This window comes from Symphalangus syndactylus, chromosome 13 (genome assembly GCF_028878055.3).
Source record: "Symphalangus syndactylus isolate Jambi chromosome 13, NHGRI_mSymSyn1-v2.1_pri, whole genome shotgun sequence".
NCBI lineage: Eukaryota > Metazoa > Chordata > Mammalia > Primates > Hylobatidae > Symphalangus > Symphalangus syndactylus.
In genome coordinates, this window is record NC_072435.2 from 75182221 (window position 1) to 75207438 (window position 25218).

Sequence of the window (25218 nt, forward strand, 5' to 3'; positions counted from 1 at the left end):
TAATTTCTTCTCCTTTTAAATCATGCTACATCTGTACATTTCGATTGGAATACTTTATATACCCACAGCACATAGCAGTCTTTTGTTAAATTATTAGCTATTACATTGAATTCAATTAACCAGAACACTTAATTCCATAAAAATTCTGAATTTTTACCATCAAGTAAAGAAAATACCATTTACATTTTATTGGAATGTACACCCATATAGAAGAATAGACAATCTGCTTTAGAGATTCCCAACAATATTTATTTTGACTAGAGAGGCTTATATAAACTTATTGTTAGTTAACAATTTTAAGCACAAAATCAAACTGATGGTTTTATAGATAACATCTCCACAAATCATCAGCTTGATACAGAAACAGTTCTTTAATTTCAGTGGAAGGGTTAAGGAATTAAGGAAAGATCATTTAAAGTAAACACATCTATCTTTCACCAGTTACCCCAAGTTATTAAAAGAAATTAAGTGTGTAAAACTGTTTCGTGTGCTTCCATTTTTGTGATCTATCTTGCCATGAACACAAGTACACACACACATAGTGTAGGAAGCTGGAGAACTTGATAACTTTGTCTAAATATTAGAAGCGGAGTCATGACTGGGAACCTAAAAACAGATAATTGCAAAACCTTTTAAGATGCAATTAGAAATTGATCTGTTTAAGGGAATTTGTATGTTAGGTCACTAAAGTTACAGATAAACTTGAAAAAATTTTTAAAAATACTAATATGCTAAATTAAAGTAGATACAGGAGTATAAGAATCACTGAATATAAGAGGTTTTAAAAGTCATACAATATTGATAAGAAGACTCCCTCTTCGGCTGGGCACTGTGGCTCACGCCTGTAATCCCAGCACCTTGGGAGGCCGAGGCGGGTGGATCACAAGGTCAGGAGATCGAGATCATCCTGGCTAACACAGTGAAACCCCATCTCTACTAAAAATACAAAAAATTAGCCAGGCGTGGTGGTGGGTGCCTGTAGTCCCAGCTACTCGGGAGGCTGAGGCAGGAGAATGGCGTGAACCCGGGAGGCGGAGCTTGCAGTGAGCCGAGATGGTGCTACTGCACTCCAGCCTGGGCAACAGAGCAAGACTCCATCTCAAAAAAAAAAAAAAAAAGACGACTCCCTCTTCATTAAAAAAAAATATTTCAGGCCAGGCACGGTGGCTCATGCCTGTAATCCTAGCACTTTGGGAGGCTGAGACGGGTGAATCACCTGAGGTCAGGAGTTTGAGACCAACCTGGCCAACATGATGAAACCCCATCTCTATTGAAAATACAAAAATTAGCTAGGTGTGGTGGCAGGTGTCTGTAATTCAGCTACTCAGGAGGCTGAGGCAGGAGAATCGCTTGAATCCGGGAGGTGGAGGTTGCAGTGAGCCGAGATTGCGCCACTGCACTCCAACCTGGGTGACAAGAGTGAAACTGTCTCCAAAAAAAAAAAAAAAAAAAAATGCAAAATTTTTACACATGATTGTTTTGAATAAAATTTGGTTACAAAACTTTAAGAACAAAGAAACGATATAATCTTCAAAGTAAGTTATGGTGCTTGAAACTGAGGATAAAATAGTTTCTAAATATACAAATTTAGAAGATGTTATTATATTAGCTTAATTACAGAATCAAGAGTGATTTTGAATAAGAACTTTTACAGCAAAGAGATTACTGGCCCACTATACTAACAGAGGTTATAAAGTATTTCTTTTCAGTTAGGGCATTAGGTATAAATTGAGAACTAAATTGCCATAAATGTTGGCTATACGTGAGAAAAAGAAAATTGAACACAGGAAGTTTACCGTAATCATTTGACTGTAGTAGGAAAGGGATTACTTAGCCAAATACCCAAAACATAGAGAGCCAGTGCTGGGTGCAGTGGCTCATGCCTGTAACCCCAGTACTTTGGGTGGGCGGATCACAAGATCAGGAGTTCGAGAATACCCTGGCTAACATGGTGAAAACCCATCTCTACTAAAAATATAATTAGCCAGGTGTGGTGGAGGTGCCTGTGATCCCTGCTACTCAGTAGGCTGAGACAGGAGACTCGCTTAAACCTTGGAGGCAGATGTTGCAATGAGCCAAGATTGTGCCATTGCACTGCAGCCTGGGTGACAGAGCAAGATTCTGTCTCAAAAAGGAAAAAAAAAAAAAAAAAAAAAGCCAGTTTCTTGCCTAGGTATTCCAGGGAGATGGAATTTCTGATAACCTTATAGTCTAAACAGATCAAAAGATGCAGGCATGAATTTAGTATTCACTGAAGAAGTACATGGGGGTTGTTCTAGAAGTAAAATATACTTTAAAGCAGTTTATAGTGACGCTAGTTACAGGATGATTAACAGTCTTCAAAATTTTGCAGTCACACTGCTTTTAGAGAATTTCTTATTAAAGCATACATAATTATTATATGAACATGAGTTCTAACTGAATTCAAGAAGCCCTCAGTTTTGGAATATATAAGGTAAGTCATTCATACAGTTTCTCAATATTCAAACTATGTACCAATGAAACCAACACATTTCTACCACTAATAATTTACATTACTGCCTTGCTTGGGAAGTTTGACAGAAGGATTATTACTAACAGCAGGGATTTTTTTTTTTATTCTGTAGTTTATGATTTCAGAAAGATCTATATTTTGACCACCTAAAGCCAAATCCAAATATTGGCAAGACTAACAACACAACAGAAATGCTGTGAGGATTTAAAAACCAATCAGTTCTTAAACTCATGCAAATAATGTCAAACGAGCAACAAAATAAGAAGTTCAAAGGCAACTAAACACAATTTACAATCCAAGTGGACCCCTGATTTTAAAAAACAAACAGACTCAAAGGACAAATGGGAAAATCTGGGTATGTATATTAGTTATTAGTGACATAAATAATAGTATTATACCAAAGTTAAATTTCCTAAGTGTGATTATTTTGAGAATGAAGGATAATAGCCTTGTACTAGGAGATACATACTGACATATTTAGGCATGAAGTGTTATGATTACTGCAATCAATTTTTCAAGGGTTTGGTTAAAAAAAAAAGATGTGTGGACAGAGAGGGAAATGATTTAAAAAAAATTAAAAAAAGGATGGGTGAAGAGAAATTTTTGAAAAGAGACTAGTAGGTAAAACATAAACAAAAACTCTCAATCGTTAATTTGGGTTAAAAGAAAGATAGGTTCCAGAGAAGCAGGAAAACGTGAAGTCTTAAAAAGATCAACACACTAACTGGGAAACACTGCTTTGGTGGAGAGAAGAGACAAGAGGGATGGAGAACAGAAAGAGACAAGAGAAAGAAATGAAACTAACATTTTGAAAACACATTCAGTTTACTGGCCAGGCTATCTCAACCAATCCTTACAATATTAACTGTATTTCTCTTTATTTTATTTTGTTATACAAAAGGAAGATAGTAAGTAACTTGCTCAAGGTCATAACAACTAATAAGGTAGAGTCAGGAGCTCATCTCTGGTTTATCTGACCTCAGAGATCATGCTCCTACTGGCATACCGAAGTTGCCTGCCTAGTGCTTTGTACTATGAGTTTAAAAAATTTAGATTCTAGTTCTCTCATTGACTTGTGGTAGTAGTTTTTGCAACTTACCCATGTGTGAAATTATCAACATGCACACCTCTACTTAATAGAGATAAAGGATATAAAACCCGAGCTTCTCAAAATAAAAGTTCAATAGAAAAAAAAAACTAATACAATCATTGATTTTAATATTACAAAAATTTTTATCTTTCTGCCATTTATTATCAACTGTATGTAATATTTGTTAACTACCAACTATAATATCAACAGTAATATCAATTTCAAAAAGGATAAAAAAAACATGATTCAGAAGAAATCTCATTCAACTTAGAAACATAAATACATATTTATATTCTGAAATCTTACATATTTTTGGAAGAGACTATAAAAATTTAAATTACTTTAATGAGTTAGTCCAAGTGGTATATAAATAGAATACATGTATTTTGAGCAAATACAATTTTGGCTTACCTTTTTAACAGGTGATGTAGGTGTTGCTTGACCTGATGACACAGTAGGTGTTGTAACAGCTACAGGAGCTGCTTGTGTACTAGAAGTGTTGGCATTAGTTACAGAAGCCAGGGGTTTTGTCTTATCTATTAAAGACAAACAATTAAGAGTCAAGATTCCATATAAATTTGTTCTCAATGGCTGGGAAAAAATCATTTTATATTCCATTTTTGTTTAAGGTTTTGTTAACTAAAAGTCCTTCCCCACTGTGATTCCTTTATGCAAGTCAGTTTTTCAGGGAGCTTCTAGACTTGTCTCTATATATATGCTGAAATAAATAGTTAAGATAATAAAGATATACAACAAAACTTCTGACAATAAAACGCACAAATAGAATCTGACTTCTGTACTTTTAAAATGAAGAAAATAAAAAGAAATTTAAGATTTAAAATTTGAATGCATGAATGCAATGTAACTAAAAACTTAACAATAGCTATGCAATTTTTTAATGGATAAATAACTATTATTACTGATCTAAAACTGATGGTTCCTCTTTAATCAAGGAAATCCAAAAGTGCTTTTGTCAATAATTACCTTACGTTCCTGTCAAACAGTACAGTTAAATGTCCCAAAGAGCATGTCTTTCCACTCCTAAAAAGTCTAAAGTTAAATGGGCACAATATCATCTTCTTGGAAAATAATCCACCTAACTGTATAGAGAATCAATCAACAAATAGTAAGTGTCCCCATTCTTCAAGTAGTGCCCTAGGTACTAGGGATATATCAGCCAATGAAAAGACAAAATACCTTCACTTACAGTCTAGTAGGAGATATAAATAATAAATAAGATAAACCCCATGTACCACCATCCAACTTATTTATTTACTTTGAGACAGGGTCTTGTTCTGTTGCCCAGGTTGGGGTACAGTGGCATGATCTTGGCTCACTGAAGCCTGTTACCCAGGCTCAAGCGATCTTCCCACCTCAGCCTCTTGAGTAGCTGGGAACTATAGGTGTGCGCTACCACACCTACTAATTTTTGTATTTTTTTGTAAAGACAGGGCTTCCTCATGTTGCCCAGACTGGTCTTGAACTCGTGAGCTTAAGCAATCCTCCAGACTTGGACTCCCAAACTGCTGAGATTACTAGCATGATCCACAGCACCCAGCCCCACCATCCAACTTATTTTATAAATGTTATTAATATTGCTATAGTCTTTCTATCCATTTGATTCCAACAAAGAACAAAAAAATCCTAGAAGAAAGAACCCTAAAAGCAAAAAAATGGACTTCTCTTTCTCATTTTCTCAACTACCTTTCACATTTGTAAATTGTTTGAAAGGTAACTAAAACATATGGTTGCACTCTCATTTTTATCTGCTTTATGAGAAGAGAAAGAACACTGAAGAAAAACTGTTTTGGCAAATAATTTATTTCACAAAATCCAGCAAAATAGTTATTTTACGTCAAATAGTTTCCCACAGAAATAACCTTACAAAAAGTAGAAAGAACAAATGGTTTACAAATTGTCAAATTAAGCTGTAGCTCTACAGGGAAATGGCTGCTTTCTCAAGCTTTCCAAATAAAGTATGATAAAGCCTAGCTGATATTAAAAGAGTGAGAGGAAAGGAACCACACAGCGTTTACATGGATTAATTCTTGAGACAGAGTCAAATTTTCCTGGCACAACTGACCACTAGCAACAGGAAGAACAAAATTATCATAGTACAATGCTTCAGAGGAACATTTAAGGTTAGCTCAGTGAGAAACTGAGAGCAATTAGTACGTTTCAATTCCAAACTGGGAACAAATACAATGCAATTTGATGGTAATTAGTTATATTTAATAGAATACTAGAGTTTTAAGAACGATCCAGGTCATATAGCCCTATTTTTCTCATTTTATAGTCAAGGAAATTCAACCAAAAGATAGCAGAAGATTTGCTGGTTAGTGGTAAAACTGGCCTAAGGTCTCTTGTTTGTTTTAAATACTTCCTTGGTGTCTAACATTGAACAGTGACTTGTATACAAACAGGGCTAATGAAGAAAAAATTTAGTGAACAAAAACCTAGAAATCTTTGAAAGAGATGCCTGGACTTCTAGTTCTTGAATTATACTACATAAGTAGTAAAGACTTAAAATACAAGTTAGGAGGTCTGGGTGCAAGTCTTGACACTCTTGTGCACATAGTTTAATTTGTAATGATATACTTGACTACAGACTGAGAGCTAAGTAATGTCTCCCAGGGAAGAGATTAACTGCATAAAAATAACTTTAGGCTATAGGTTGAGCACAGTGGCTCATGCCTGTAATCCCAGCACTTTGGGAGGCTGAGGTGGGAGAATTGCTTGAGGACAGGAGTTCAAGACTAGCCTCAGCAAAATAGTTAACCCTACAAAAAACAAAAATAAAATTAGGTGTGCATGGTGACATGTGCCTGTTGTCCCAGCTACTAGAGAAGCTGAGGAGAATCACTTGAACCCAGGAGTTTGAGAATAAGGTAAATGTTCATCAGAATGGAAACAGACATATTTAATATAACATATACAATAGCTAAAAAAAAATGCAGATAAAGTTATAGAAATAGATTTATGGACAAATATAAAAAACAGAACTTTTGAGTGAAAAAAACAAGATGTATAATAATTCCTACCATATTAAAAAAAACAAAACAATATTATAACTGTTATATCTTACATATGAATACACATATGTAAGAGTATAAAAATGAACTAGAAGATTACAGGAAAAAACTCATGATAGTGATTGCCTTTGAAGGAAGGAAAGGGAAGCAGACTAGGGTGGGTGACTAAAAAAGACATCTATGTTTTAACTTTATTTTAAAAATTGAAGTAAATATGATTAAATGTCACAGTAGTTAAAGTCTTAAGTCTAGGTTGTTGGAATATGAATATTTGTTTATTATATTATACTTTTCTGTATCTTTAAAATTTCTCAAAACAAAGCAAATTCCCCCACACCCTCACAGGAAAGAGTTTTTACTCCATTCCTACTTTACTATTTCTTAGGGAAAATTTGGGATGCTGTTGGGACCGGCATCCTGGACGTTTGGACCTCCGAAGGAACAGGAGCATTTCTGAATTGCTGAGAACCCACTCACAACCTATCTGTACCTAAGGAGTCTTAGAAGCCTCTGCAACTTCTTTAAATATAGGTCCGCAAAATGCAGAGGTGAACAACAGCCTCCAGATAATTAAATAATAATAAATTATTATTCACTGAAAGATAATTTAGTAGCGTGGCAGGTATCTAAACAAGTAGCAAATCAGTCTGAAAAATTTAAAAATTACGTCTGATCTTGTCTTATTTTACACTCCCACAAAATTCAACGAAAATGCATTTATCTTTTAACTTTACCTGTTTCAGCTTCTGATTCCGAGTCATCTTCCTCATCTTCTTCACTAGAGCAGCTAGACTCATCCTTCTTTCCTTCTTCTTCTTCATCGACCTTTTCTTGTTCCAGAGATTCAATACGGGATGCGTTTTTCTCTGGTTCAATAATCAACGTCTCTTTGCTGTTAAAGGAAAACAGTGTTCAAATGATTAGAAACACAAAAGGTTAAAATATATTCATTCTTCCCAGATCCACAATAATCATGCCTGTGGCCACTATGCCAGCTCATTCACAAAAGTAACAAATGTACTTCAATATTTTACTCACTTTTTAAAGGTCTTCTGTGACTGATTATTGTCCATATTTGCTGTTGATTCAATTAGTGGAGATTTCTTGTCCCGTTTTTCACTATGGAGCTTTATACAAAGTTATGCAAAGGAAAATAAGAAAACTATTAAAATACTATTACTAAGACGCAGAGTTTAAAATAATAACAAAGTAGTTTTTCAGACATTAAATAAGACAAAACAAAGAAATAAATAAATTAAGTTTTACCTGAAAAGGAAAGAGCTTGAATAAAGAATGAAATAGACTAGACAATTAAAAAGCTCCATGCAGGACTAAGATGGATTTTTTACATCCCTCCAACTTTACTGAAAAAGTTGAGATAATCACTTAGGCTGGCTGAGGATATTTTACTTAAAAAACTGTTTCTGGCTGGGCGCAGTGGCTCACGCCTGTAATCCTAGCACTTTGGGAGGCCGAGGCGGGAGGATTGCATGAGCTCAGGAGTTCAAGACCAGCCTGGGCAACACGGTGAAACCCCATCTCTACTAAAACACAAAAAATTAGCCGGGCATGGTGGCGTGTACCTGTAGTCCGAGCTACTCAGGAGGCTGAGGCAGGAGAATTGCTCAGACCCGGGAGGTGGAGGTTGCAGTGAGTTGGAGGTCACGCCACTGTACTCTACCCTGGGACAGAGTGAGACTCCATCTCCAAAAAAAAAAAACTGTTTTCTAGTGACATAACTCCTTGCTTATCTAGGATCTGCTATTGGATATATGAGATTTTATAGATTCCATCTTTTAAGTAAAACCCTCTAATGAAATTATAAAAACATGTTATTCTTGAGGACATATGTAAGTATTCATTTTGAGAAGGGGAGGAAATAAAAATGGGGATAAGCAACACAAAAGGCTAAATATCACCACCCTTTGTTCTCTTTCACTATCATTTAGTGAAACTTAAGGATAACTCAAAACCAAAAAGTACAAAACATCACAAGAATACTTTTGTAATTGTCTCAAATTCAAAGTTATTGAGATAAGTAATATAGGCAATTATTAGACAGTCATCAAACATACCAGATTTTGTTTCTTTTGCAACTCTTCTAAATATCCTAAAATGTCTTCATCTGCTACATCAAAGGCTGTTTGGCCCTACGTAGGAAACAAGGGGGGATGGTGATGGTCAAAAGTCAATAAATCATAAAATGCCTTCAGTAATTCTGTATAATTTTATATAAAGAAGTTGGATAACATTTTTTACAGTGGTTATAAATGATACAATAACTACGGTAAAAACATACAACTCTAAGGCAATGTATGTGAAATTTATGTGAGACAGAAGCTGAGAATATTTCCCCTTATTTTTTTGGTAACAGCTTTATTGAGATATAATTCATATACAAATCACTCATTTAAAGTGTACAATTCAATGGTTTTATGGATATTCAGAGTTGTACAACTATCAAAATAATCAATTTCAAATATTTTTATCACCCTAAGAAGTAGGAACATACCCTTTAGTAGTCACTATCTGCATCCAGCCCAAGGCAACCACTAATCTACTTTCTGTCTCTATAAATCTGCCTATGCTAGACATTTCATATAAATGGAATCATACAATATATGGTTCTTTGTGACTGGCTTTCACTCTACATGTTTTCAAGGTTCATCTATGTTATAGCATGTATCACTTCATTTCTTTTGATGAATAATATTCCATTGCATGATATATACAGTTTGCTAATCTAGTCATCAGGTGGACATCTGCTTTTTTTTTTTTTTGCCTATGATGAATAATGCTATGAGCATTCATATACAACTTTTTGTTTGGACACCTGTTTTCATTTTCTTCAACATACAGTTAAGGACGAAATTACTGGGTAATTTAACCTTTTGATGCCTTTTTCTTTTTGATGACTTCCTAAAACTAAATTCTTGGTAGAGTAATAAAATTAAAAATATATATATATTTAAGCTGTTTAACATTCAGCCAGCCACAGGTATGGCTTAATTTTTAAAATTAGTCCAGATGAACATGTGTCAATCCATTTTAATTCACTATGAAAGAGAAAATTTCAAAGAGCTGTTGACTAAACATAGTAAGAATGTTTCCTGCTGCCTGCATTAGTCCTTATAATAGCCCTACTGTACAAGTTTCCAGGATGCTCACAAGTTCATTATTTAGAATATAGTCTTCTTTGTATGTTATCCAGTATATAATCCTTTCACAGAAAAAAAATGTTTCTAGCAACAAAAAATATAATTCTGAAAGAAAGTTAAAATTTCTTAATAGTATTCCTATATCCACAACAAGATCAGAATGGATAAGAAATAATAGCTTCTAAAATCACATTAATTTTTCCATTTAGAAACAACAACCCTCGTTTCTATACCAATATCAGGATGTAAACATCTATTCAGAAAGGAGCTAATTTCCAAACACTATAAAACAAACTATAAGCTAGCCAATATCTGAGCTAGTTTTCCCATTGTCTGTTAATAAAATAAAAAGCCATTGTCTATGAAAGACACCTTTTTTTTTTTTTTTTTTTTTAAAGATAGGATCTCGCTCTGTCACCAAGGTTGGAGTGCACCGGCACGATCGTGGCTCACTGCAGCCTCAACCTCCTGGGGCTCAGGTGATCCTCCCACTTCAGCCTCCTGAGTAGCTGGGACTACAGGTGCACACCTCCATGCCTGACTAATTTTTGTATTTTTCTGTAGAGATGGAGTTTCACCATGTTGCCCAGGCTGGTTTTGAACTCCAGGGCTCAGGCCCACCTCCACCTCCCAAAGTGCTGGGATTATAGGTATGAGCCACTGTGCCCAGCCCTATGAAGTATATATCTTCAAAGTATATAAAATACTGCTTTTTCAAAATAGGTGAGTATGTATATAAATTTACAAGATTCAAAAATACTTATCATACTTGCCTTTTCTTGCTAGAAATTCTTTCCAGTAGGAATTTAAGAGACAATCTATCCTTTCCCACTCAGTCCAAGATAAAAAGTTTTAGTTTTAATAAACTTTCCTCCCATTTCAATCTTGGGAAATAGAAGCCAAGATTTAAATTCCTGAAGAATAAATAGTTCTGAAATCAAATAACTGGCTCAAAACTTAAGGTGCCCTTTAAATTAGAAATACGTATTAATTCTAGTTTTGCTATATCATATGCTTTATATAATCAGTTATAAAATGATAATAATGCTATACATTTAACGTAAAGTGTGTTTAAGATTATGTTATGTGGAAATAATTCAGTGACTTCTTTTTAAATATCATTTTAAGCATTATCAACCCTTCTCATGAATGAACTACTCCACCTTGAAAATGTTTGAACTGTAATTAAATTTTTGTAGCAGTTAAATGCAATGGAGTCACTTTAATAATCAAGGAACTCTCCCCTTTAAGCATAAGAAATTGGATCACCCTGCTAACCTTTATTTTCACTTTCTCCCTTGAAAAATGAATCTACTTTGCAAACAGCAGCTGATACAGAATCAAACTAGAGTAAAATGTGGGCTATTAGAATTTCTAATTTCAAAAAAAGCACACTCATCAACTTAACTCAGCAACTTAAACATGCTCTTTAAACAATCTGCAGCACAATTATAAAGCTAACGGTCGTGAAGTTATAAACATTATTTGGTTCTTAACTACTATAAGGCTACTATGCTTCACTGATAAAACACATTATAGTATATAAGCAGTGTCACTTAAAGCAACCAGGCAACAAATGAGGACACAATGCTGAGGTATGAGAACATAAGAACTCTATCAAGAGAACTATCTTAAAAATAACTGCTTAAAAGAAAAATCAGTCCAATACATCTACTGAGTCACAAACACACTAGAGACATTATAAGTCTAACTTCATAGTTTCTTCATTTTTCTTTATTCACTTATTCTAACCAAATTTTTTTTTAGGTACAACCTCTTCATCTTCACAACAACGAATAACGTAGCCGGGACAAGTATTAGAATGATTCTCACTGTACAGATGAAGAAACTCAGTCTGAGTGCATGGTATTTGCCCAAGGTCATACAGGTCATTAAGAGAAAGTGGGAATACAATCTACGTCTCTACTAGTGTGTCATTCTGTCTTTATCAAAAATAAAAATAAATTCAGATGGAATTAGGGTAAAAAAAAATTCTTGTGTCCATTAATAGCAGAAATAGCTTTGTTATTCATTTAAATCTTTATAATGACAGTTATATTAATCTAAAAACTTGTCTGCTAACCACTGTATTAATTCGGTAAGAGAAATTCCAACCAGAAAAGCATTCTAGTCAATATTTAAAGAAAGAACAATATTTAGATACATTCTAGTAAAGCGATTATTTTAATAAAGAAAGCAAATAAAAACCTTTATATTTAAGGTCTGTATCACGTAATTTATAATAATGAATTAAAATGACAGTAAATATGTATTACAGTTTGCAAATAAAGAAATGAGACTGAAATCTCAAAATATTTTTAGACCATTTCTCCCACTTCCATGTAGAAAGAGTTTCAGATTTTCCATATATTTGTTACACTTACTATATTATACATTATTTTCCCAAATCATGTTTTCTATTACTAAATAATTCATCTAAACTCTGGTAGTACCTTAAGTGCACATCTTTAATATCATTTTTAAAACAATTTAGTAATAATCTTCAATCTGTAAGTACTAAGGAAGGTATCAAATGACAATGTATATTCACATAGGCAGGCTTACATAATTAAAGTAATTTATTTTGATTGAACATGATGTATGACATTTTTAAATGTAGACAATAAAAACAGTCTAATTCATACATGCAGTTATGAACTTAAAATTTTAAAAATCAAGGTCTTAAAATAGAACTTCTCAAATGAAAAAAAAGGCTTGTATTTGGATATATTTATGACACAAAGTCCTTTAGAATGCTGTAGACATTATGTAGCTCCTCACTATAAAAAGCAGTCTTTAAAATCTTGATTTTTAAAAGAAAAATAATATTTTGATTAAAATTTATATTTTTATAGCTTAATAGTATCTTGAAAAATAAAAGATGAAGAAACTAAAACGAAAAGAAGTTATAGAGGAACTTAGCAGAATAAAAAGAGAAAACAATTATCAGGGCTTTAGGAAAATATACTTGACTTCTCTGATCATGTTCCTGAACCCAAAAAACTTAATTTCACAGGGTCGTTAAAAGAATTGCATTAGGTAATATGTGTAAAAAAGGTTGAAAACCTTTAAATTCTATGTAAATATGCGGCACAACTGTTTCGGGTTTTTTTTTTTTTTTTTGAGCAGGGTCTCCTTCTGTTGCCCACTGCTGTGCAGTGGCACATCCATGACTCACTGCAGCCTTGAACTCCTGGACTCAAGCGATCCTTCTACCTCAGCCTCCCACGTAGCTGGGATTACAGGCGCACACCACAAGGCCTGGCTCACAATTCTTTTAAGATCACATAAAGATCTACTGAAATATCGAACGACAGATAAGAGAATAAATAAAATTTAGAGTGACATAAGGAGCTGCTACTATAGTAATGTTTTAAAAAAGGATATAAGGCAAAATAATTTTACATGCACTCCTTCTCTGATAGCAAAATTATGATAAATTGTATGGCACAGGAATTAGACAACTGTTGGCCAGATGCAAATAAAATAATTTTTCTCATACATACTATATATTGTGTATGTTTCACTAGAATACTGATTCAGTAGGGGAAACACACCATGTTTAAACTTGTAAGTGAAATAATCCTTTTTGGAAACCATTTCAATTAATAAGCTTCTCTCACCTAGTTCTTATCTGGAGGCTACTGTTACTAAATGAACCAATTATCAGCACTGCCCATATGAATGGACACGTGGTAAAAGGCTCTCCCACTGTTTGGGAGAGAAGAATGCAGACCAGAGTTCAGAGGCTAATAGATATCCGCTAATCTTTTCAGAAAAAAATTTCTGAAGGGGAATTTCTACATTGAAAGAGAGGTAACACGACTTGTGAAGCTAAAATTAGCTGGCCTTTTACTCAAATAGTATCAATATTTATTTGTCTTCTAATGCTGATTACAAAACAACTATTATGATGAAAAACAACAGAGAAAGTAAATTACTGAAAGTTTTAACTAAAAATTCAACCCAAAAAGATTTTTGTATTTGTATATAAGTGCAAACCAATCATTCCCCCAAATTTTTTTACTTTCCTTAAGACTTTTACCAATTCCTATGATTTTCATGCCTGCACATTTCTTATATAAAATATATTTTTAAATCAGTTAATGAAAATAAGATATTTAGAACTCTACTCCAAAAACAGCAGAAGAATTAGATAGCCCTATTTCGAATAAAGATGAGATCATTTTATGAATCTCTGCTACATAACCTATGATATTATCCTATAAAATGCAATATACAAGGAACATTCTATGGAAAGGTAATTAAACTCACTAGCGGAGACATGTTTTGAGTTCTCCATGATATTTATTATCTACCAACACAGAGCAGGAAGAGACTAGCAGGAATACTGGTGACTGGCTATTGACTGATAGTGTATCTAAAAAGGAGTAGAAGAGAGAAGTCTAGTTTAACAAGGAACTTGATAACTTGAATCTTTTCATGATTTTGTGAAAAACGCTTGTATGACATTTTCTCCCTCCCTCCTTCTACATAATTGTGGTATTAAGTATATCATTTACCTCACTCAACTGAACTATTTTCTCATCTACAAAACTAGAAGACTAGATGATGTTGCATCTCAATGATCACCTTTGGCATAAAACTTTATAGTTATATTCACTGTCATCACCTGCTGTAAGACCTCATTATTCATGTCACTTAAAGAATTCTATAAGCAAACTAAAAGACCATCAGCTAAACAATTAGAAACACACTTCTACATGTGTTCCAACTCAAAGGGGTGGCAGAAAACATTCACATAGGAATTCAACATTTTCTTAGCTTCTGAATTCCTAAGAACATAGTATCAATGCAAGTATCCAAATCTACTCTACATGTATGGCAATCTGATTACTGAAAGAGTAATACTTCTTTCTTTGCAGTACAAGGCCAGAACTACCTCATACAGTAGCTGAAAAGACTTAAACCATTAATTATTAAGTCAGTTGGCTGAAAAAATGTTTTACACAGTTGATAAAAATACAATTATATAATGTAATCCTTATAACCTTGAGACTATATTTCTAAATATACTTTCTAAAACTATTATTTCTAAAAGTTAAAGTATTAAAATACATTTAAAAGGCCTACCACTTTGTTGACCATCTCCATATCACACAGATTGTCCACTAAAATTCGACATGCTTCTTCTTTACCCCAATGAGCTGCAGCATGAAGAGGTGTCCAGCCATCATAGTCTTTAATATTAACATCATAGCCTGCCTGTATTAAAAGTCTAAAGAAATTACAGTGAATTAGATAATCATTAAAATCTAGAAATAAATGATCATGATCAAAAGCTATCTACCATGCAATTTAACTACAATTTTCAATTAATTTATTTTCAGAATTCACATCCTTCCCCCTCAATGAATTAACTATGGCAAATACAAAGTAGTTCTCAGAAAAAACTCGGAAAAAGAGGATCTTGAGTCATTGCCATAATAATGCAGTTTTAATTAATTCCTCATGACTCTAAGTCTTATGGTTTGGTGTGACACTGATTAATTCTTGTTAATATGACTTGTAAGTGAAATTTTCACAGAACAGCCCATAATTTTTCAATGTAAAATCGAAAAGTGATGAATCACTTTGTATGTAAAACTGATTTATTGCGGGAACTATCATCTTCAGGTTTCCATATAATATACAATCTCGGGCTAAATGTGTTCTAAGAATATACTGGAATCAAAGAAACTTGTTTTGTAATGTTTCTGTTGCCTTGAAATTAAGGAGCTGAAAATTTTCAAAGGAAAATGACAATCTTTAAGAACAAAACAAAGTAAAAAACATATTCCAAGGAGTTGGATCTATTTTTCTGAGCAGTAGAAAGCAGATACTCCAATCATCAACAAACTAAAACAGAAACACATTTTAATACAATGCAAAGAGTTGCATAAATTATGTTAGTATGCCCTTCTAACTACACATTGACAACAACCTTTATTTTATTTAGACATTAAGCTCACAGAGAGCAAGGATGGGTCTATAAATTGCACATAGCATAGCCCCACACAAACAGGTGAACGAACACTAAATACAACTCATGAAATCTAGTTAACCTTTACCTTACTTTCCAAGATGTTGAGCTTGAGAAGGACCTTCTTTTTACCTACAGGAGGTGGTAGTGACAGCTAATGTATAATCCCCCTTTATTTATTTCAGAACAAATCTGGTGTTTCCTAACAATAATACAGCTGTTTCTAATCCCACCTCCATAACGGAACCATCTGAAGGGCTTGTTTTTTAAAAATAGATTCCCCAGCTCACCCCAGTACTACTCAATCAGCATATGGGGAGATGGGCCCTGCTGATCTATATTCTTAATAAGTCCCCCACCCATATGATTTTCATATCATTGCCTGTCACCTGCCTGCAGACCAACATTTAAGAGCCATTATCTAAAGAAAAGCTGAAAGATATAAGTCCAAAGAAATATCTCCACTGACATATATTATCAGAAACCTTATTAATAGAGGCAGAAACAATACTGGAATATAAGAGAAAAATGCTGTTCCCATTAGGAAATATGAACTATAATAATGTAAAATATGCTGAGCAACATTTTTAAGTACTTAGAAGTCTGTGTGGAGAGAAAAAAGAGGTAAATTTTTTCAACATAAAGACAGTATCTATATTCAAGGAGCTTTTACTGGAAGTGAAACAACAACCAACTCTCAAGGATAGATTCTGTGAATAGACATGCAATGGGAGTACAAAACTGAAAAGCATCAAAATCAAATTGAAAGGAGTTGTGTGTGTTTGGGAGGGAGAGAAAATGTGAAGAAGGTTACATTTGAAACAGATCTTTTCTATTGATTTTTATTTCATATATGTTTTAATTAACTTTCATAAGTAATATGTTCAACGAAGTTAAAAAAAAAAAAAGAATGAAAGGATACATAGGGACATCACTCTCTCACTGCTGACCTTTAGCCAACTAGTTTGCCCTTCCTCAAAATAACCATACTATTAATTTTTATTGGATCCTTACACAACGATTTCATGCATATATAAGCAAATACAATTTTAATTTTTTTTACAATAAATACAAATGATACATACTTGGATCCTTGACTTTGACATTTCATAATATATTCTAGTGTTCTTTCTGTAACAGTATGTAAGGAGATTTCTCATTCTTGTTTTAATTGTTGCAGAATATGCCAGTGAAAGCGTATACCGTAATTTATTAAACCATTCTCTTATTCCTATTATAAACAATGCTGCTAGCATGTATCTTACTTCCTATGTGAGTGGGAGTATCTGTAAAAAACCAAATTCCTAGAGGTAGAATCAGGGAACTAAAGAATAACTGTTACTTTGATTGAATTTGCTCAATTGTCATTTCTACTAATAAGAGTGCCTTTTCCTACACCCTGCCAACAGGACGTCAAATGTTTTGATCTTTGCCACTTGACAGATGTAAAAGTGTAACTCATTGTAGCTTTATTTGCACTTAATTATGAATGAAGTTGAGCATTTTTTTTTTCATATGCTTAAGGGCCTTTAACTGATTCAAAGGATTGAGCAGAATTTGCCTCAAAGTTGAAGAGATGGTGCATAAAAGCATCTAGACAGAAACAAGGGAGGGCATTAAGACATCATGACAGAACTTCAATAGATATATATAACTGGCACAATTCATGCTTTAGGGGCAATGGTGGTAGCTTAGCTTAAAAGGGAAGACAGTGGCCAGATAATGAAGAATCTATGTGCTAAGTTGAGTAGTTTAAAATTTATCCTGATCCCCACTAAGAACTAATAAAGGATTTTGGGAGCTTGGATAACCTAATTACAAAGATCATTTGGAAGCCATCCAGAAACCTATTTTGCAATATAACCCAGTACTCATATACAGGTTTACAGAAACAAGTGCTTTAAGAAACAATTCTTACCTTTATGTAATACTCTTTAATACCTTCTATTCTCAAAAAAAAAAAAAAATGCTGTTTGCAACTCACAAAAGTTTTGGATTAGAGAGAAACAGGTGGACAAGAAAACTAATAAAAAGGCAACACTGCCATATTATTCTTAGGAAAAAGGCCTAAATTATTGAGGTTGAATAGAGATTGAAAAGAGAAGGCTGGGCAGTGATGGCTCACGTCTATAATCCCAACACTTTGGGAGGCTGAGGCAGGCAGATCACTTGAGCCCAGGAGTTCAAGACCAGCCTGGGAAATATGGTAGAACCCTGTCTCTACAAAAAATATGAAAATTAAGTGGGCGTAGTGGCACATGCTTGTAGTCCCAGCTACTAGAGAGGCTGAGGTGGGAGGACTGCCTGAGCCTCTGTCACCCAAGAGGAGGAAACTTGGGAAAGGTGACTCATATATTCTTTACTGCTTTTACTAATGAGTGGGAATAAGAAAGATTGATATTAGAAGCTCAAGTGTGGGAATAAGAAAGATTGATATTAGAAGCTCAAGTGAATTAGAAGCAATATATTAATAAAAGGTGCAGTAGATTTTGCTAACTGCTGGTCTTCCTTTCACATACATACAAGAATAATTTTATATATTGAATAATACACAGAATAATTTTCTTCATATAGTTGCCAATGTTTGCATTGCAGAAGTAAAAATATTATTGCAACATAAAGAAGCTTTGTTCCAAGCAAATTTGCTAAACAATATACAGCCCTGGAGAGTCAAAGTTGCTTATGGCTTAATATTTTATAGTGTGCTAATAGTACTAAGTTCCAGTGTTCATGTAGTAAAAAACAAAATTGTATTTAAGATAAGTTACATGTAAATAAATATTCTGCAGGAATCAAGCTCTCAAAATTGATAGTATGTTCACAGGACATTGTTCTTAGACTCACGAACCAGTTATCAATCTGGAACCTCAAAATGACTCTCTGTAGTGATTTATTAGGCCAAAAGGTAACAGAGAATAGGTAACTGACACTTAAATTCAACTTACTGGAAAATCACAACTGATTAAAAAAATAGTAATAATTAGAGAGTTGAAAGAATTTTAGAACAAAAGCAATCATATTCAAAGTAGTTTTTCTTCCTGAAAACAGGCATTAAAGAACTCTTTTATGTTGCTTCAAAATAACGTTTGCAGGTATTTTAAGAAAAGGAACAATGAATAAAGAAGACAAACTAAAATAGAAAAACAACTCTATAAAAAACAATACTTACTTTAAAACTTCCGTATAGCCTTTCGCAGCTGCAACGTGAAGTGCTGTACCTCCAGATTTTGCATGCCGGACATCATTTATATGACCACTATTTAGCCACTGCCTGGCATCTCTAAGCATGATCCGTTCTTCTTCCTTTCGAGCTGCTTCTATATCAACTCCTGATAAAATAAAAATAATTGTTTTTATTTTTGCTTAAAAATTGTTCTATGTTGGGAAATAAAATTATCCAAAACATGTCAAGTCTAAATAAAATTAAAAATGAAAGTATGTCTTTTTAAAATGGGCTGCTTATAACAAGTTGGTTAAACTAAAAAATGTGGGGATAATGTAGACATTGTATTAACTTTCTCTACTTATTACTTGGTTTTTGCTCCACAATACTATTTTGATCTTATTTTTCCTTTCTGATTATTCTTCTTGTTTTTTAAAAATTTGAACATTTCCTAAGGTATAAGCACCCTTTGGGCTAATTTTTTTTTTAACAATTATAATGAATAAGTCTCAAATTTCTATCTACTGTTTTGATCTGTTCTATGAAATCTAGCCTAGCAGGTACAAATGTTTACTGAATGCTTCAACTTGGAGGTCCTGTCTTCATCTAAAATATATCATACCTTAAAATAGATTATTTCTCTAGCAAACTCCCTTCATTTCCTTTTCCAACATAGTACATTCTTCATACCATTAAAGTTATTTTCACAATTTTAGTAAGTTATATAAATGTTCATTCATTTAAAAGCACTTACTCTAAGCACTACCCTAGGTTGAGGTGATAAAAGTGGAAAGAGGCCGGGAGAGGTGGCTCACACCTATAATCCCAGCTACTTGGGAGGCTGACGTGGAAGGATCACTTGATCCAGGAGGTCAAGGCTGCAGCGAGCCATGATCATGCCACTGCATTCCAGCCTGGGTGAGAGCAAAACCCTGTCTCAAAAAAATAAACAAAAAAAGGGAAGAATACAAAAATGAACAGGATCCTCTAATTCCTACCTTCAAAGAGCTCAACACCTTGGAAAAAAAATTAAAGAAAGATACTCTTGAAATTCCTGAATGATTTCATGTGGTCTTATGGCTTTGACTACTTGCTATTTAATAAACAGCACACACCACAATGCATTTACAATCTGCCTTACTCCACAAGTCTATGAGCCTTTTTATCTTTTATCCCCACTGTCTGGTAGAACACCTGATACAAAGCAAAGGGAGATCAGAGCCAGGTGCGTTGGCTCACACTTGTAATCCCAGCACTTTGAGAGGGTGAGATGGGCAGATCATTTGAGGTCAGCAGTTCAAGACCAGCCTGGCCAACATGGTGAAACCCCGTTTCTACTAAAAATACAAAAAAAAAAAAAAAAAAAAAAAAATTAGCCAGGCATAGTGGCAGGTGCCTGTAGTCTCAGCTACTTGGGAGGCTGAGTCAGGAGAACTACTTAAGTCCAGGAGATGGAGGATGCAGTGAGCCAAGATCACGCCACTGCACTCCAGCCTGGGCAACGGAGTGAGACTTTGCCTCAAAGAAAAGGGGAAAAAAAAAAAAAAAGCGAAGTACAGGGAGATCAGTAAATGTTCACTAAATGAACAATGAATGAACAAATATAAAACAAGAACACACACACACACACACACACACACACTTCCTCAGCTAAGATTCTCCTATAATCCATATCCATGTATACAACTGTTTGGTCAAGATTTTTCATTCATCCATCCACACATTTAATATATACTGAGCACCTACTATTTTGCCAGGTATATCATTAGATGCTACGGGTATAGATGTGAACTTATTATATGGCAGAAGATGATTCATTTGTGAAGAAAAAGCAAGGAAAGGAAACAGAAAGGGTAATGAGAAGGGGTGTTATTTTATATAGGTTGGTAAAAAATAGTTTCTTTGATGATATTACAACAAGAAATAAAGTGAGTGATAGCCATACTACTGGGAGAACATTCCAGCCAGAGGGAAGTACCAGTAGGCTCTAAAGTGGGAGCCTGCTAGGAATGTTCTGTTTAGAAGGACAGAGTCTCTACAGAGTAGTAAGGACAATGAGCGTGGTGACACGATCTGACTTAAGAGGATCACTTAGGATGAAAAGTTGAGTAGATATTGAGATACCCACTTGGAGGCTACTGCAATAATCTAGGCAAGCAATTATGGTAACTTGGACAAGGGCGGTAGCAGTGAAGACAGTAAAGTGGTTGAATTCTGGGTTTTTCAAGGCTTACCAAGAGAATTTGCTGTTAGTTTAGATACAGAAGAAAAAGAGAGGTCGAGAATCAATCAGAGGTTTTCAGTCTGAGCAACTGGAAAAATTAAAGCTTCAATTTCGGAAATGTGAAGTTTAAGATGCCTAACAAATATCTAGTCAGAGATATCAAGTAATCAGTTGGATATCTAAGCCTGTAGGAGAGAGAACTAGGGAAATAATAAAATAATATGCCATGGGCATCTCAAACTCAATGCTAAAATCTTAACCAAATTTTTCCCCAACCATTCTATTTGCTGCCTGTTTTGTTTTCCTACACTAAGTGCCCTCACTTACCTAGCAACCTGAAAGTCATCTGAATTTCTCCCTTTACCTTACTCTCACCCCATCTGTGACTGTTAATTGTGTCAACTTAACTAGACTGAGAGATGCCTAGATGGCTGGTGAAGCACCGTCTCTGGGTGCAGTTGAGGATGTTTCCAGAGGAGACTGACACGGGAGTCAGTGGCCTGGGAGAGGAAGACCCATCCTCAATGTACACAGGCAAAATCCAATCACCTGGGAGAAATGGGCTGAAAAAGGAGGATTTGCTCTTTCTGCTTGCTCTCTCCCTTCAGGAGGAGGATACCTTTTTTCCTCCTGCTTTTGGATATCAGACTACAGGTTCTTCAACTTTTGGACTCTGGGACTTGCACCAGTGGCTCCTTGGGGGGCTGTCAGGCCTGACAGGGACTGCGGTGTCAGTTTCCCAGCTTCTAGGGCTTTGAACTTGGACAGAGACATGCTACTGGCTTTCAGCCAGCCAGATAACCAGCTTCTCTGGTTCTTCATTTTGCAGGTGACCTATTGTGGGACTTTGCAGTGATTCTGTGTCAGTTGCTCCTAATAAATCCCCTTCCATATATCCTACAGGTTCTGTCTCTATGGAGAAGCCTGACTAATACACCATCCTATTAGTTACCAGATTTGGAGTTGCCACTTCTAGACTGTCTTCTAAATGGCCCCTGTCACTATCCTAGTTCATAGCTTATGTCTCACACTTTGACTACTACTACCAGCCCTTAACTCATTCAGTCTTTAGTCCCTTCTAATTCATCCCTCAATCGACTGCTGGACTCGAAAAAATAAAATATGATGTCATTTCTTTATATAAAATTTGTCAATGACTGCTTCTGTAAGACAAAGCTCAAGCTCTTTAGTATACAAGACAAAGCCTTTTATGACTTGGTCTCAGTGCATTTTTAACTTCATCTATAGTCTTTCTCTCTTACCATCATCTAGTGTTCTAACCATCTAGACCTCCACATAGGTCCCCAAGTACATCATGGTCTGTGCTGTCGTGCCAGCTACTATCTTCTACCTGAACTGTGTCTTTATTTTGCCTGCTTATTAGCACATTATCATTTTTTCCAAGACAACTAAACTGCTCATTACTCAACTGAAGCTCAGCTTTTAAAAAGCAGGCAATAATTCAGAAATATTTTTAAAACTCCAAGATTACACATGTATAGAAAAAGTCATCTTCAAAGTAGAGATTATAATATCCCATTACTGCATTTGAAGGAAACTTGCAATAAGATTTTCCAAATAGACCTTATGAAAACAATAAATTGTATAAACTATATATGTAATGAACACAAACTATAATTTGTATAAAAATCAAATGACACCATTTCTATAGTAAATCAGTTTTACATGTATCAAAAATTTCCTACCAAAAGATAATCAGCCCATTTTATTTAAGATATGCCTAACGTTAATAACCTTTCTATTAAGTGATTTATCTTAGATTTGCTTTTTTAATGTTATTCTCTTACTGTCTTTTAAAACAGGTAGATTTTCATTATTTTTATCCCTCCTTTCATTATAATCTTAAACATTCTGATTTTTATTGTCTTTTACTATTGTTTCCTTTGAACTTCAAGTTAAAAAAAAACCCACTTCTTTTGTATTTATCTAATTTCATGCTATCTTTATCTAATGACAAAGCAATTACCCTCTTTAGCTTCCAAATCGTGCTCACATCTGATTCATATATAAAAACAATCCAAGTGTAAAGTTAACGTGAAGGGCAATTCCTTATGCTTAAGAAAATTAAATTAGAAAAGAAAAACCTTTCTTTTGTTCTTAAATTTTAAAAATACTACCGATTAGAGTATGTAGACCGTGCTTAGCTCATCAAAAACTTGAGGAAAAAAAATCTAATTGTACTATGTATTAGGAGACTTGCTTTCTAATTTCAGTGCTTTGACTAACTACCAGTGATCCTGAGAAAGCCATAGCTTCTTTGGATATTAGTAAGATAGGTTAAGAAAACAGATACTGAACCGAGACTGGCTGGATTTGAATCTCTGATCCACCACTTACTAGCTGTACTACCTCAGGGTAGACAATCTATGCTATGCTCTGGTTTCATTTGTAAGATGGGAGTGATGACAGTATCTATCCTATATGGTTGTTCTGAAAACTAAATTAATTAATACATATAAAGTGTTTAGATCAGGGATAAACACTAAGGTGTTAATTATCACTATCAGTTTGAAAAGTCTATGATTCTGCTTCCCTTTTCTTGATTTCTGTTTTAAATGAAAAAAAATCTAATAATGCATTTAACTGGTCCTTAACCCACCTACTATACCTGCAAGGTTTTTAAACAATGAAAATAGTACATAATAAAACTAAATTGGATATAATAAAGTGATTAGACTAACATCTGTCACTATGATTTAAGAGCAGTAAATATTAGATTAAAATGTAACCAAATCTCTTAGATTAAAATAAATAAAATTAGATTGGAATTTAGTCAGCAACAGATTCAAAAATTAATTTGTCCCTAGATAAAGAAAATTATTACAGCTACTGTTCAATTATTACTACTTTCAAAGGCAATTTACTTAAGCATAACTAGTTACTGATCAAATGTACTAGAATAAGAAAAGCCAAAAGAATGATTAAAAAACTTAAAAATATTAAACAATAATTTTCATACCTAGATAATTTGAGAAATGTTACCACTACTAATGATATGGTTTGGCTGTGTTCTCACCCAAATCTCATCTTGAATTGTAGTTCCCATAATCCCTACATGTGGTGGGAAGGACCCAGTGGGAGGCAACTAAATCATGGGGACAGTTACCCCTATGCTACTGTTCTTGTGACAGTGACTGAGTTCTCACAAGATCTTATGGTTTAGGGGCTTTTTCCTCTTTGTTCGGCATGTCTCTCTCCAGCCACCATGTGAAGAAGGACGTGTTTGCTTCTCCTTCCACTATGATTGTGCTTCCCTTTCCACTATGATTGTAAGTTTCCTGAGGACCCCCAGCCATGTGGAACTGTGAGTCAAACCTCTTTCCTTTATAAATTACCCACTCTCAGGTACTTTTTCATAGCAGCATGAGAATGGACTAATACAGTAATTTGGTATCGGGTAGTGGGGCACAGTTGTAAAGACACCCAAAAAATGTGGAAGCAATTTTGAAACTGGGTAACAGGCAGAAACTGGAACAATTTAGAGGGCTCAGAGGAAGATAGGAAGATGTAGGAAAGTTTCAAACTTCCTAGAGACTTATCGAATGGCTTTGACCAAAATGCTGATAGTGATATGGACAATGAAGTCCAGGCTGAGTTGGTCTCAGATGGAGATGAGAAACTTGTTGGGAACTGAAGCAAAGGTCACTCTTGTTATGCTTTGGCAAAGAGACTAGGGGCATTCTGCCCCCTGCCCTAGAGATCTGTGGAACTCTGAACTTGAGGGAGGTAATTTAGGGTATCTGATGAAAGAAATTTAAGCAGCAAAGTGTTCAAAAGGAAGCAGAGCATAAAAGTATGAAAAATTTGCAGCCTGATAATGTGAAAGAAAACCCAATTTTCTGGGGAGAAATTCAAGCTGGCTGCAGAAATCTGCATAAGTAACGAGTAACCAAATGTTAATCACCAAGACAAAGGGGAAAAGGTCCCCAGAGCATGTCAAAGACTTTCAGGGCAGCCCTCCCCATCACAGGCCTGGAGGCCTGGGAGGGAAAAATGGTTTCATGGGCCAGGTCCAGGGCCCCCTTGCTGCGTGCAGCCTTGGGACTTGGTGCT

The 25218-nt window shown here is 34.6% G+C and overlaps 1 protein-coding gene across 7 annotated transcripts in view; it reads right to left on the minus strand.

The window, feature by feature from the left end:
• Positions 1–25218, minus strand: part of PPP1R12A (protein phosphatase 1 regulatory subunit 12A) — a 161930-nt gene that overhangs the window by 40258 nt on the left and 96454 nt on the right. For all 7 annotated transcript variants that reach the window (XM_055239260.2, XM_055239264.2, XM_055239262.2 and 4 more), the window contains exons 4-9: positions 18927–19086; positions 14869–15013; positions 8692–8766; positions 7655–7743; positions 7351–7508; positions 3996–4120 (exon numbers count right to left, since the gene is read on the minus strand). In XM_055239260.2, the coding sequence (XP_055095235.1) occupies positions 3996–4120; positions 7351–7508; positions 7655–7743; positions 8692–8766; positions 14869–15013; positions 18927–19086 (752 nt within the window). The remainder of the gene's footprint in view (positions 1–3995; positions 4121–7350; positions 7509–7654; positions 7744–8691; positions 8767–14868; positions 15014–18926; positions 19087–25218) is intronic.